Source organism: Castor canadensis, chromosome 2, assembly GCF_047511655.1.
Source record: "Castor canadensis chromosome 2, mCasCan1.hap1v2, whole genome shotgun sequence".
Lineage (NCBI taxonomy): Eukaryota > Metazoa > Chordata > Mammalia > Rodentia > Castoridae > Castor > Castor canadensis.
In genome coordinates, this window is record NC_133387.1 from 61213426 (window position 1) to 61229791 (window position 16366).

The following is a 16366-nucleotide window of genomic DNA, read 5'->3' on the forward strand; positions in this document are numbered from 1 at the left end:
TCAAAATGATAAATTCTTGGGTCACTGTTTTTATAGCTAAATTTCTTACTGCTTTGAACTCATCTTTTTTCTAAGGAAAAAAACAGGTTGTTGCTTTTTTCCCAAGCTCCAAAGTCCCATTATGGTTACTAACAGCAATTTAGAAAGCATTTTAACTAAATAGCCTGGGCTTCTGTCACAACAAGGGAACTCTGAAGTAAATCTTCCTTGTTTATCAGTTGTCAACTGCCAATGAGTTACAGATAATTAAATGTGAAGATGGTTTATGGCTCAGAAAAATAGAACAGAAAGGTCTTTAAGTTGATGTGGTTATCCCTCTCTCCAGTATTTGAACTAATGCAAGAAATTGATTATTTTCTGGTGAAATAGGCAAAGGGGAACTGACATTGTTTGTTACTTGCAAACTAAATACAGTTGAGGCTGTTTTCCAGCTAGGATCCCACTCTCAGTTTTATTTCAGCCTAGGTTAGGAAAAATGAGAGGGGGGGAAGGAGATAGAGATGAGAGAGAGAGAGAGAATCTAAACTGAATAAACCATGGTAGAAAGGGTGAGAAAGGATAACTGGGGAGTGTGAACACGAAACATGCTAGATGGATTTTTCACAAAAAAAGAACCTCAATTCAAGGTACCTAAAAGTTTCAAGCTTTTTCTTTAAACTCAGGTAATCAAAGTAGTCCAGTGATAATACTGTTCCAGGGTTAGTTCAGTGACTCAATAACTTCTTTAAGATCCCATTTTTTGTGTTTTTTTTCCTTCACATTTCTCCTTGTCATTCTTAGCTAGCAACCTTCTTGGTAGATATAATTGCTGTAAATGTCTGGTTACTGAAAAAGAAATCACCTCTATTTTTTTTTCCAGTTTTTAAGACTCAATAAATTTCTTTCAATAGCCCTGTAGAAAATTCCTTTTAAATTTCACTAGCCAGAACTAGTCACATGGCTACATTTATATACTCGCTGACTAGAATTTGGGACCAGTATGGTTGACATAGAGTGGCCATGCTAAGGAGAAGAGATGGTTAGTATCTATTTAGACAATCCAATCAACCTGGTGAAAGGCTTAGACATTGATCCTCCACTGCATGCTGGTGACACCCTTTCATCTATGTATTATTACCAGTTTAAGATAATGAATTTGAAACTGGAAGAAATGAGGTAGATTTCCCAAAATAACATATTTAGTAAGTGACAATGCTGAGATTTCAACTCCGAACCATGTGACTCCAATTCGGTATTCTTTCCACAATGCCACACTGTTTCCTACACACCACAAATTGCTTTCAGTTTCCATTCTAGGGATCCTTTATAGCATCTCTATGCTTTTTTTACTTTAGATTAAACTTTCTTCTTTAGGTCTAAACCTTCTTTAGAATAATAGATAAAACCTATTGTTCTTCTTCATAATAGAGATTATGTCTATTCTCAGAGTAGATATAATGACCCATGAGGATTTGAAATCTTTACCTGCATATTTGATAGCTCCAGTAGAAAATTAGTCATATAATTTTACATGTTTGTGGGTTCTTTATTCTTTGATTTCAGTTTAATTTATCCATATCCAAATGCCCTCTCTGCCAAAGAAATCCCTCTTTTGGGGTCTCTCAAAAGCAGTAAAGGTATATTTATTCCTCAACTTAGCTTAGAACTTTGGAGAAATTGGCATTTTCCCTTTATCACAAACTGAAGCACATACAAAATAATTCCATACCCTTTATTATTTTAAGTATTGATTACATTTACTGTTCTTTTCCAGTTCTAGTATGGCAAGTGTTTACTGACACCATATCTTCATAACCAGAACACTCAGTCTTTCAGTCTTCCAATTCTCACAAGCCAAAGTTATTCTGGATACTCAATTTATTTTCCTTGAAAATGCCTTATTTTATTATTGTAATCTCCTACTCAAATAATTCAAGTAGTTCTAAATACAAAAACATTAAGCATATTGATGTTAAATATAAATCCCATGATCTAGTTTCCCCTTTTATCTCCCTTGTGTAAGGAATTGTGCTTACTTTATTGTTCGATGATTGATGTATTATCTGCAGTCTCAGTAAATAGTTAACCTGTGTAGCTAGTATCACTATAGTTCAGGTATTCTTTTAATCACTTTGTGTATGTTACCAATTCAAGTCTCACAACTACCCAGTGATTGAGGTCTTATTATTTATTATCTCTACTTTATAGTTGCGGATGCTGGAGTTTAGAAAGCTACATAAGTACATATACAAATGAAATGATAGAGCCAAAATTCAGAGTTTAGAAGCCATGAACTCAGTTACATTTTTACCACTTTATGACATGTATTTGTGGAGGAACATTTGACTAAGAGATATTAGAGAACATCTATTATGCAACCCGAGATATACTCTGCCCCTGATGTTTTGCAGAAAATTTGCCCAACTGTGAATTGCATCCCTTGGGTGAAAATCTTTATATAACACTAGGATTTTAGAAAGAAAGGCAATTTGTGTGACATTTGCTTTGATTCTGTATTCTTGCACATCTTCTCAGATCTTGGAGTTTTTCATGTATTACCCTTAACCTTTTCTCTGGCATGGACTGACCTTCCTGAATGACATTCCACCAGCCTTTTTTGCTCTTCTCATGAAGGGATCTGTTCTCGTTTCTGGGTCAGATAAAACTTTAACAATGTCCTGTTGATTTACTTGTTTTACTTCAGCATAAAGGCAATAATGTAAAATATCCATTAACATAAATAATTTATTATTATAGTAGAAAAATATTGACTTTTTTGGTAAATATTTCTATAAGAATTTTCATTAAATAATAGAATTATAGAATCAAAGAACCAACATGCTGTTTTTATGTGTGCTGTTCACATATTTCAGAGCTTCGAGAAACCAAGACCTCTGAATACCTCAGCCTATCCCACCACCCTTTAGACTACAGGATATTACTAATGGATGAAGATCAGGACCGGATATATGTGGGCAGCAAAGATCACATTTTGTCCTTAAATATCAATAATATAAGTCAAGAGCCTTTGAGTGTAAGTTTGTCATTTTTAAGAGGGCAGTATTGAAATTCTAAGACTTTTTAAGAACTTTAAAATACAGTGAGAATAATATGTACTTCATTAGAACAACAAAAAATAATGGCAACATGTCAATATATGTTAAGGAAATTAATTCTTTTTTCATGGATAAAAATGTATTAACCTCAGTTTTCTCTGGCTAGTTCTTTAGATTTTTAACAATCAAAAACCTAGAGTTAAATGAGAAAATACTTTCTGTATTTAATACTTCATATATATATATATATATTATATACTTCTATATGTATATAGAAAGGAGAAAGAGAAGCATGGAGCATAGTATAGAAAAAATGGGCAGATGAGAGAAAGAACCCTGTATTCTGTGCAAAAATGCACACAGAGCTTGAAGTAAGCACAACTATTAATGCAATTTTTGAACAAGTGTGGTTTGTATTTATCATTCTGTTTCCCAAAAACAACATAAAATTGAACTTCATTGGAGTAAAAAGTAGAAGTAGATTAATTATAAATTTATTAAAGAAAAGCTTCTGCTTTTTTTTTTATATTAACCTGAGCAACAGGCTGACAACTCAAAAAAAAAGTGATCATTACTGCCAGACATGACCCAAGACTGCAGTGTCTTACAATGCTAGCACAGTATTTTAAACAGAAAAATCTCTCGGATTTTACCCAAGCTGTTTTATCTGTTAAGGTTCCTAGAGGTCCACATTAAGTAAATCTGTGAGTCCAGCTGTGTGGTTTGACAAAAGTAATATTGAGATAGCAGCATAAATAGAAGTTCATTGTGACTTAAGCAGTTGGGAAAAGTTTACTATAAATAAAAAAGAGTGAAATATGCATTATATTGTGTTCATTAATATTAATAATAACCTTATTTTAATATTCAATTAGTAAATGGCCATGTATTATTGAAAGGCTTTCTTTTTTATTGTTTATGTATTTGTTCATATGTGTAGACTCTGTTTGGGCCACCACTACCCCCTGCCCCCTGATCCCCTTCTCTTCCAGGCAGAACCTGTTTAAAGAAAAAAACTGATAGAAGAAATAAGCAGATAAATGTTATAATAACATAATAGAGTATTAACTTGAGTTCGTAAAATGAAAGAAGATGAATTTTGAAATGTAAATATAGAAATACTTTAAGAAAATGTTAGCAAAGAAGCAAATGAAGAACATTGAGTTGTCATATATCAGAGTGAGATTATGCAACTTTATTTTCCTTTCTGAGCAGGTTTTCTGGCCAGCATCTACAATCAAAGTTGAAGAGTGCAAAATGGCTGGCAAAGATCCTACAGTGAGTACTTTTTAAAAAGAATTAAAACACACAGTATGTGGTCTTTAAGTCCACATACTCTCTGTGCAGCCAAAAGAGAGACAAAGGGTGCTGGTGTTTTACATCCTTGTCTGGACACATGTTAAAAATGTAAATGGGAAGAGATTCGAATTCTCATACCATTTGTAATTTTAGAATTCTTGACTGGGTAAAATCTCCTGCCTTGCTTTCATTATTCCATGCAGACACTTTTCATGATGGATTTCAGTAATAAACCCTGTTCCAAGTGGATGCAACCTACAGAATTCTCAGCAGGCTGCTAAAATAATGATAATGCAAGTGTCTGGAGTAGCTCCCAGACGCCATGTGGGCTTTCCCAAAGATTCTTGGTGAAAAACTCGTGGTTAGCTGGCACATTCCAGACATAAATCAACTGCGATGAGTGATACCTTTGTTGATTAAAAATAACCACAAAACCACAATCAAAGCAGATTTAAGTATCAATAAAGGTTCAATGCAACACTTGTGCAAACTGTATTCCATGAAGTGGGATTCATTATAGAGTAACCCAAGAAATCTATATTGATGTCTATGATCAACTTATTGATGTTGACAAATTAAATTATTCTTGAATATCATAAAAGAGATGCATGGAGTTAATCTTTAAAATGAACAGTGTTTACAATCAAGTGTATATATCATTAACCTTTTTGTTTCGAATCATGAAAAATAACTTAGTGGAACCAAGTATCAAAATCATCTAGTCCCACAAATAATGTGGTAGAGAGGTTCCTTCATTCATTTATTCTTTCAATTGTTCATTTAATAAATATTTTTTGAATACCTATATACCTGGCCTAGTGTTAGTTGCTAGAGACATTATCTGTGCAAAAACAACTTAGTTCTAGCTTTAATTATCCTCATTATCTGGTTGGAAAAATTAATATCAATCAAGTGAGCCTGGAAATAAATGCCAATTAGCAAATGAGATGGAAATGTGATGACTGGGTACAAAACCTAGTAAATTTTAATACATACATCCAAATCTTAGTTCGTAACAAATAATAGCCTTAACTTAGTGTCAAAAATGTAGGCTCAACATTTATTTTGTGGTAGAGGCAAGAAATGCTCAGGAGAGTGAAGTTTTGTGCACTGAATCTTAAAATTGATTGTTTCAGAGATCCAGCAAGCTAGGCCAGTTGTGGGGGAAAAACCTAATCCTTGATGAAGTGAAACTTTTATTTTGATTGACTAAAGACAGTCAAAGTGTAAAGTTCCAAATAGGTCTGACTCAAGGCAGGACCACACAAGACTTTGGAATGTAGGATCTCTGAGTATCACTCAAGTGTTCTTGGCAAGAGAGGTTACCAGAAGTAACTAAATTCTGGGTCTCACTTTAAAAATTTTATCAGATATCCAATAAGGTGAATTTAAAAGAGGGAACAAGAAATTTTCCAGAGCATATTTGCTATCCAAGGGATCTAGAGGAGGGGAAACACACACACACACACACACACACACACACACACACACACACACACACATAGAAGAAACAGTTGAAAGAGTGCATTACAGTATTACAAAGACCTTTCCAGGGAACCAATAGTAAATGAAGTATCATGTGGAGAATGTTTTGTTCCCTGAAGCTGTTATTTCAATAATTGGGCATGAATTAAACTATTTTTTTTCATTTTCTAATGAATAGATTTTTCCCACTGATGCATATCTGATCATGTCTTGCCTTTTACCACAATAATATCCTGTGGTGATAGTACTCAGTCTGACTATCTTTTGTTCAAAAAGATTTGTATTTCTTATTTATAGAAACTGCTATAGGAAGAATATGTGGACTATAGATATCTTTATATATTCTATTTCTAAAAATTGCTGTTAACTTTCTCAAAAATCTTAGTCAAATCATTTGATCTCTTACTCCATTTGGCAAAATAGAAACCTCCTATTGTTTGCTTTGTGATAATGAAAAGTTATCCAATAAAATCTTCAATAGATGCTTGTATTTTCCCATAGCTTTGTTACGCTATAACGTCATTAATGGATACCTTTAAATCCTATATGGTCAATTGCTATATACTTTGGAAATAACTAGTGGAGGGATCCATTTTGGTATTTTTAGGACTTAGTCAGGTTTCATTTGTCCATATAACATTGCTGAGTCCTGAGAAATGAAAATCAGACAGATTTTTTCAAACATGTTCTATCTATGCAGGAGCAGAGAATGACAAATCCAACTAATTTCGTATGTACAAGGCATATACAAAATGTCTTTTGATTCAACCACAGAAAAAATAAGCCAGTGGTAGAAAAATAATGAGAACTAGATCTTCATAGTACAGCCTATTTTTATTATATTTCTCATTGAAATCAGTCAGGAATGTCTTAACCCTATCTGAATAAATGTTGCTCAATTCAATATTTCATTTTTAAAAAATGTAGAAATTGAATATTTAATATGCACAAGTCAGTTATTGTGAACAAATGAGAGGTGAATAAGCTGAACTTCCTACATTTAAGTCTTTGCAATATACTGGAGGTGATGAGACATACATGCAATGATAATGCCCAGGATTTAATGGAATAGGCCAGATAATCTCCTAAATGCTTTACTCTAATCCTCCTAACGATGCTACATGCTAGACCTTATTGTCACTGGCCACATTTTTTTAAGATGAAGAAAAAGAGCAACTAAGAGAGTGAGGAATTGGCTCAAAGCTGTACCATGAGCAAGTGGGGCCGTTTGAATCTGACTCAGGACATCGAGGTCTTGAACCTACACCTTACTTGGATAAATCATACCACCTCTTCAAGGGAAAATGTAAATGTTAAGAGTAATACAAGACAAAGGAAAATAGGGAGCTGGAATAATTTGTAAAGTTTTGCTAGATCTGATGGCCATCACATTAGATCTTCTGTTAATCTTTCTCCTTGTTTTATTTCAATGATTCTGAAATTCAAATACTCTATCCTGCTTCCAGCCTTTCGTACTTACATATGAGTCTCATCCCATCTCTTTAGCTTGGAAAACATCTACTCATTCTTTCAGGTCCTAGTGCATAAACCACTTCTTTGTCAAACAGTATGAGCTAGATGGCTGTCTTGCATGTGCTGTCCTAAAACACTGTTACACTTATTTTGTGGCATTTTTAAATTTATCTCTCCTTACTGATTGGAAATGTTGCATGACAAATGTCACTATCTCCCATGCCCAGGTCTGTACCTAGGCATTTCATAATTTTATACCAGCTCTCAATTAGTAGAGGTAGAAGCAGGTAAACATGGGAATCTGTCTGATTATCAGATGCTGGAGATGTGGCATGGTGTATGATGCATTTATTAATACTTTCAGATTAATGATGTTTACATGTAGAAAATTTATTATGTACATATTTTAGAAGTAGATTTTTGTTCAATTTTTCTGCTTTTAGACAAGTTAATCATCTATTTAGAAAAATATATACCATTATAATAATTGAAAGAAAAATATCAAGCATCTCTTTATTCTCCAACTTCTTTAGTTGCATCAAATTCTAATTGAAGTTATAAACAAAGTTTATAAATGATTATGAAGTTATAAACAATTATGAGAAGAAAATACAATAAAATTTAAAATCTGAGCCCAAGTAACAAATTAATGATTACATATTAACTAATTTTTATAAAGAAAATAAACTACCATGGTGGGAATATAACAAATTTTTTGCCACAGCTAAAGAGAGTATAATCCATTTGCCCCTTACCTTTCTTCTCTTGTATATTTGGCAGTTTTTCTTCACTATAATGAAACACCTAACACAGGCTATCTTTCTAAAGAAAAGACATTTATGTAACTTATAGTTTTGGAGGATCAAAATCACAGCACTAGATTTGACTTAATTATGATGACAACCTTTGCACATGGTATCACGTGACAAAAACCAGGGAGCACACATGTGTATGTACGTCTGACCCCTGTCCCTCTTCTTATAAATCTACCAGCATTTAATTATGGGAACTTTCCTAATTACCTTATATAAACCTGATCACTTTTCATACAAAACCCCTACCTCTAACCTCCACAGTCTTGATTAAGTTTCTATCCTCTTAAAACCATTAGCACATGGCTTTTAGGATTAGGCTATCACAGGAGTTGGGAGAGAAACACCATATTCAAACCATAGCACCTGACAAACACATTTCTATATACTTCATTTGTCTCTAAATGTTAATATTTTATTCATATTCTAAATAATTTGAGCTTAATCAATAGCACATCCTATCAAATTCATCCAATAACACTAGGGCCTAATGAATGGATTAAGTAAATACTATAGGAAATACTTGAGAAATAGAGCAGGATTATATATTTACACATACATACATTGTATACACATGGTCTCAAACTTGATTTATTATTTGTATAATATTAGCTTCCCTATTTCTATGACTACATGATCCTAAACTACTAGAAAATATATTCTCTTTAGAAATAAATTTGTCAAAATTTTTGCTTTATTGCAGACAAAAAATGTATAGAACAAGCAAGAAAAAGATTAATTTTTTAAAAATTGCATACTATGGACCATGAAGGGTTACTACTTCTAAAACCCTATTCACCTGTGCTCCAAGATGTATTTTATTTTACTTTACATTTTTTCACTTCATTTTATTTTATTGTACTGGGGGCACTCTGTGACATTTACACAAGTTTTTGCAATATTTGTAGTTAAATTTTTCCCCTCCATCATTCTCCTTTCTCTTCCCCTCCCCCATTCCTGGAATACTTTAAATAGGTCTAATTTTTTTCCATGTACATACACATATGTATAATATTTGCTCCATGTTCACCCTCTTATACCCTTTTCTTATATCCTTCCCACTTTCGCTGGTACCAGGCCCCCGACAGGACCTGTTTTGCCCCTCTGTTCTCCATTTTTTGTAAAAAAAAAAAAAAAAAAAAGGCATTTTTGTCATTTTCATGTATATCTGTTTTATATTAGTGAACTAATATATATTCCATATAAAAATCTTTCAAAACCTAGAAAAGCACATAGAAAATAACAGAAAATTGACCATCTCATATTAGCTCTGACCTTGGTGACTTAGCCTCTCTGGGTCTTGGCTTCCTTTATCTGTGAAGTGTGCAAATTCACAGTGCCTATCTTATTTAGCTACTGGCAGGATTAATGAGTCAATATTTGTAGAGAGTTTAAAATAGTATATAGCACACAGTAAACAATATATAACTGTTAAATAAAGTAAGTTTTATCACTGAAATATAAAGTATTTGTGGTGTTTATATTCACTCTAAGGTTTTATTGCTTCTCATATCTTTCATAAATTTCTATGGCCAGCATATATACTAACCTCTGTGCAGGACAAATAAATATCCTGTCTACATCTCTGTTTTGTGTGGACAATACAAGTCAAAAATGCAAATAAAAAAATCGATATATGATTATTCTGTGTTTATTATGTGCCAAATGCTATTCCAACTGCTTTGTTAATGTGCTGCTAGAAGCAAATGTTATCATTACCAGTTATAAGTACAAGGATTGGAGCACAGAAAGGCTAAGTAACTGCCTGAAGCTAGGAAAAGATGAAAGTGGGTTTGACCCTGTGTCATTTGACTCTAAGATCTGCATGTTTCAATCAACACTCTACTCTTGACAGTACTCTCTACTGCCCATTTGACACAATGACAGGTCAATTCTAACTGCTACTATTATTTAGTAATCGCTTGCATTGCACAGCAATCTTCTATTCCTTCCTGGCACTATTCCCCAGTAAATCCTAACACTCTCGGGCCTTTTACTTTTGTACATGCTTTCTGTTCGAATGTTCTTTCCTTATGTTTTTGCCTGTCAAAACCTCTAGGTTATTTTACAAGGCATAGCTGAAAGCAAAACTCTGCTCAAACTCAATTCACCACTGCGTATTCTCTCTTCTTTTTGTAGCACATTTAAAAAAAAATACAGCCCTATTCCAGCACCTATCACAGTCTGACATATCATGCCCTTCTTTCTTTGAAAGGGGAATGTGGGCCTATGCATTCCAGTGTTGCTAGTGGTGTATACAGCCTCGTATGCAGTCCCTTGCACAGAATGACTTGAGTAAATATTTGCTAGATGGAATTGGCATAATATTCTGGGCCAGAAGTAATGTGCACAGAAACTACCGCAGCAGTGGAAATGCAGAGCACCTGGGTAATGATTTCCAAGGATTAAGGTTCCTTCTTTGTCCTTGTGTGTAGCAAGGGCTGGGAGGCTACTGAGCATCAAATAATGTAGGTATCTCTTTGCTGCTAAGGAAAATCCTGCTAATGAAAAAGCTGGATGGTGGTGGGAGGCCACAGACCAAGTTCAAATTCAGTTACTTATTAAACCTAGAGCACTTCATTTAATTTCTTGTAACTCAAGAAAATTTAGTATATTATGAGATACTAATACTTAAATAGGTCATTTCTGTGAGAATTAAAGCTATCTATACCTACGAAATAAAAACTCTGTACATATTAATGTCTCCTATAAAAGCAACCATGGATTCCTCTTCAAATGACAAGTTATAAAGTGGCAATTGAACCATGGCGGGTGTTTGGAAATCTGCTTTATAATTTCTACCTGAGTGACTTCAGTTAAGTTAATGAAAGAAGCAATTCTAAACTTTAATTTTCTAAGGATGGAGTTGTCATAAAAACTTGAATGAATTCATGTAAAGTGACTAAGTAGCATATAGTCAGTGTTCAATAAACATCAGCTATGAAGGCAGAAATCAAACCTCCTGGGGGGTAAAATAGCAAAATATGTAAAATGACTGTTTATATATCTCCACATATTAAATTCTCAATAATATTATCCATGATAAGCAGATAGATATGTATGAAATGAGTGTAGCCTGAACTTGAGGTATAAAAAAGTATTTGTTGCTGACTTTTCCTTTTTATAATTCACAATAGTAAATTGTATACAAACCCAAGAAAAGACAGACAGAACCTGTTATTAATAACATTGGGTTAGAGTCTTGTCTTATGAGAAAATATTGCATGCAGAATTCTAAATGACTAAATTGAATGTGAAAAAATATGCACAAGTCTCATTGTTCAAGGTTTCCTTAACATAGACATTTTATATACACACCACACTTCGTCTATGCTTTTTCTCCAGGGAAACATATTACCATCTGTAGTTATGTAATCAATTTCCAGGTGGCTCTATAAACAGGTTTCAAGGTACAATGACACTATATATTTAACAAAAATACTTAATGTCTTAACATAAAAATGAAGTGTATATCTTGTCTGTAAGGACCAATGTTTTTGACAGTAGAGTTAATGATTGATTATTTAATAATAAAATCTATAATAGAAACATCTGTATAAAATTACTATATATGAAAAGAAGCTTATATTTTCTAACAAGTAATAATGAGTAAAATTAATCAAAACATATAAAATAATATTGACTTTAAATTAAAATTAGCTTCTATTTTAGAAATTTGTTTTGTTTTACTTTTGCAATAATATATGTAATAGATGTGCCTTATAAAAAAATCAGGAACATACCTTAAAAAGAGTAAGAAGCAACATGTGTAGTCTGACCAAACAGGGAAAAGCTACTGATAACTGTTGATGTATTTCTTTATATATTTTTATAAAATAAATTCCATCTCCCATGATAAAATTATTTGCAATAATGTTTTTGAGAGAAAAATAACTTTGGGTAGGGAACAATATTAATTTCAGACTTAATTTATAATTAACAAATGAAGTAAGTCTAACAAATATGAAACATACCTTGATTAATTTAGGTACAGTCAATTTTAAATTACAGCAATTATTTTGTATTTCAATGAAGGAACAAATGACAGCCTTGCTGTTAGTTGAACTGGGAGGAAGTGAGATAGCAGTTTTGGGGGAAAACAGACAAGTACTTTAGAGGATCAAAGTAGAGAATGACTATTTCATTCTTCATAGAAAGAAACAGTTATTCTGGCATTTTAAGGTTAGTTTCATTTTCCAGTTGTGAAGGCCAAGAATGTTTGTTATTGTGTGCTAATGATAATATGGAACTCAAATAAACACAGTTTTGCTCTGAAATTGTGTGTATGTGTAGTGTTTTATGAAACACTTGAGAAAATAGTTAGTTATATGTCTCTATTAGCTTTCTCATATGAAAAATAAGTTTACAAAGTTTTAGAACATAAAAATATATGTAGTATATAAAATATTGTGATAGGAGATAGACACATCATTATGTTTAATATCTGATGTGAACTATTTCCTAAAATTAATTAGTGGAATAAACCAGATTGTTCTCTTATTATTTTCATAAACATATTTCCTAATGATAACAAAAAAAAGTTAGAAAGTTGATGTATAGCAAAGTATATATAAATCATATTTACTTTGTATTGAGATTTGTAACTTGGAGAGCATTTTCATATGAAGTACTAGGATTTTAGTAAAGACTTTAAACTAGGGCACACATGACTATTTTGTTCAATCAGTCTGTATAAGGATGGAGATTTTGTTTGTTTTGTTCACTGAAAATGCCCCAAAGAGTAGACTACCACCAGACTTAAGATTGTACTAAGTAAATAATATTTAAGGTATTGTTTCTGTAATATTTATATGACACTTCCCAAATCCTTTTTTTCAGGGCACCAAATCTTAATATTTGTTTTGGTATTTCCATCAGTTAGATGAGTATTCTCAATTTTCCTCTGTGAAGTACACATGCAGTTTCTCAAACTACTAAATAATACTTAAAAAGTTGATGTCACTTCTTTGTTACCTCTCTTATAAAATCTCAATTTAATATAGCTAGCTAGCATAAGAAGCAATAAAAGTCACTGAGTTGCTAACTTCTTTCCTACTCTTCCAGCATGGCTGTGGGAATTTTGTCCGTGTGATTCAGACCTTCAACCGCACTCACCTGTATGTCTGTGGGAGTGGTGCTTTCAGCCCAGTCTGTACTTACCTGAACAGAGGAAGGAGATCAGAGGTAAGCATGGCAATTTTACATTCTCACTTAGGTGTTAGTGTCTGAGGTTTTTAAAAACATACATTACAGTAAAAACTGGGAAATAATATCTTTAAAATATCTTCATGATCTTTAAATACAAAGTTTATTATATTTTTTTCCTATCTGCCCAGGTAGTTATGGAGTTAAAATACACAGTGGTTTTGATTTCAAATACATGTGTGTTTATATGTGTGTGAGTGTTTATGTCTTTATTTCTAAATGAGAATATAGTAAACAATGAAGGAAAATGTATTTCATAAAATCTTTGAATGTAAAGTACTAAAATATTTGCCCTGGATTATAGAAATATTGTATTGTCAACTTATTCTTTTAAATCTATTTTAAGTAACCTTATTTATCTTTGAAGTTCAGTAAAGACTTATGCAATATATATATATATATATATATATATATATATATATATATACCTGTAAGATATGTATAAAGCAGGATGGCAAATAGTTTTGCTGTAAAGAACTTTATAAGTTAATAAATCATTCTTTTGTTTAAGACTAACATTGTCCTACACTGGGCTATTCTGCTTTATTCTTTCATTAGTTAAAATGATACAGGGTATTATGAATTGTGTTTGCTAAAAACTAATCAAATATGTAGCTAATGCATAGTCAAATAGAAGTCTGGTTGAACTTCAACCATGATATTTAAGTCTGTGTTTATTATCCCCATCCACAATTGTTGACTAAGGAAGCTATACCTCAGACCAAAAGAGCATTTCCCCATTCTTTTAGTCAAACACATTGCTTCACTTAATGTAATTATTTAAAAAACTGAATTAATTCAAACTATCTTTATTTGGTTCACTATGAAACTTAAGTATGGAAAATACTTCTTAGATAATGTCTTAAGTTCAATTTCAGGGATGAGAATTGTGAAAAAGTTCAAATGTTGCTACTGATATACTTTATAAAGTTTATTTTTCTTTAATAAGAATCAACTTTATTTTTCCTTATTAAGAATCAACTTACTTTAATACTAATATAATTGAACAATGGTTCTTTCTGTATTCCTTTATTATTAAATTATTTTGCATGCATGTAATTTACATATATATATCTTTTATTTATTAAATTTTGGCACCACTGGAGCTTGAACTTAGGGCCTTGCATTTTCAGGCAGGCATTCTACCACTTGATCATGCACACAACACCTTTTGCTTTAGGTATTTTTTGAACAGTGTCTTTTACTTATGCCCAGGCTGGCCTAGACCATGGTCTTTCTAGTTAAACTTCCTGCATAGCTGGGATAGCAGGTGTATGCATCGTGTCCAGCTTTATCATGCTCCATTATTTTCTGAGAGCTTTCCCAGAGCATTTCAGCAAGTGTCCATCCACAGAGCCTGGAATCCTCACCATGGTTCTCTTCAGTCTGCTGTCTTTATTCCCTGTCTTCTGTTCCTGGAAAAAGATGCAGCAACACAAGTAAACCATGACCCCAAGCTAATGAGTGAAACATCAAGAAAAAGCAGTGCTTGTTTAATCTTGATAAAATTCTTGAAATGTTGCTATATTGCTCTGTTTGGTTTTATCATATGTTTTTATAACACGCTTTCAATAATTCAATACCATTTAAGTCTCTGGCTTTGCAACTCATTATGTAGTATCACAGGTGATAAAGAATATTGCTGGCATTTACATTATTCCTATGCTCATTAAAGTAAATCAGTCACTGAACTATTGTGTGTCAGCATCTTTCTATAGCTTTTCTCCTGTTTCAGAAGGAAAATTGTGCATTTTCTTCATCAATAAAGCTCTTTAATCAATAACCATCATTGCTGTGTTTCCTATGTACATTCATCTTTCCCTACATTTCCCTTTTTTCAAGTTTAAAAATAGTATTAGCCATAAATGATGGCTCACACCCATAATCCCATTACTTGGGAGGCTGCGACAAGATGATCACAAGTTCAAGTACAGCCTGGCCTGCTGAGGGAGACCCTCTTTCAAGGGGGTAGGGGGAAGACTGTGTTTTCTTTTGCCCAAATTACTATCTTAGTTCTGTAAAAAAAAAAAATTCATTTAAAATGTAGAAATAGTTAACAACCTTAAAAAACCACTGAGAATCCAAATCAGATGGAGTCTAAAATATAATTACTGAGCTGGGCAAGGCAGTGTACACAGGTAGTCCTAGGATACAGGCGTCTGTGATTGGAAGACTGCTTGAGTCTAGAAGTTCAAGACCAACCTGGACAACACAGAGCAAAGACCTGGAACTGTGGTTCATATTGTCATTAAAGATCTTATAAAGAAATTTAAAAAGTGTTTCAAAAGAAGAATCAAGTTTAATTAAAGTAGATTCGGAATAAAATGCAAAGTCAGAAACTGGTGATGAGTATATATAATTCTTTGAAAACTGTGGGCCATAGAGAATGACATGTGTGGAACTGAAAGGGCAGTTTAAGTGAGGATATAAAGGATCAAGTAGAAAGACAAAAATATACAGCCAAAAAACAGAAGGAAAAATGCAAGGTACCTGGGAAGACTGGGTAAGATGAGATTCAAAGCATTGGTTGAAGGATTGGCCTCAAAGTAAGAGAAATAGCTCTTGTGCATTTGGTATATATATTACTGTGTACACACAGACACACAAACACATTTTTATACATGTGTTACAAGTTGAGGAAATCTCATTTAAAGGCTTCACTTTCTCCATAAAGTAGTTGAAAATCATATGAACTGAGAATACTAGGAGATAAAACAAAGTGGGTTTTGACTCTGGTGGCAAAGGCTTGAAATTTTTAGACTTTTTTAATTTTTTTGGCAGTGGGGTTTGAACTCAGGGCCTTATGCTTGCAAAATAGGCATTTTTACCACTTGAGCTACTCCACCAGCCCATGGTTTGAAATTTTTAATGGAAGGACCAGTTGACAAAAGCATCCTTGAAAGATTGCTAAGTGGTAAAGAAGGTCTGCTTTGGAATCATGGTAAAAAAATCTATAATACATTGAATTTACCCTTTTGGGTTACTTTCACAAAATGCTTAGCAGTTTACGCATGTATGGGGAACATAGACATGCTCTTCTAAGGTGTGGATGCAATT

General features: G+C 32.9%; 1 protein-coding gene across 1 annotated transcript in view; it reads left to right on the forward strand.

Moving 5' to 3' along the window:
• Positions 1–16366, forward strand: part of Sema3c (semaphorin 3C) — a 149112-nt gene that overhangs the window by 65574 nt on the left and 67172 nt on the right. The window contains exons 3-5 of the mRNA XM_020178631.2: positions 2853–3013; positions 4251–4313; positions 13169–13288. Coding sequence (XP_020034220.2) covers positions 2853–3013; positions 4251–4313; positions 13169–13288 — 344 coding nt within the window. The remainder of the gene's footprint in view (positions 1–2852; positions 3014–4250; positions 4314–13168; positions 13289–16366) is intronic.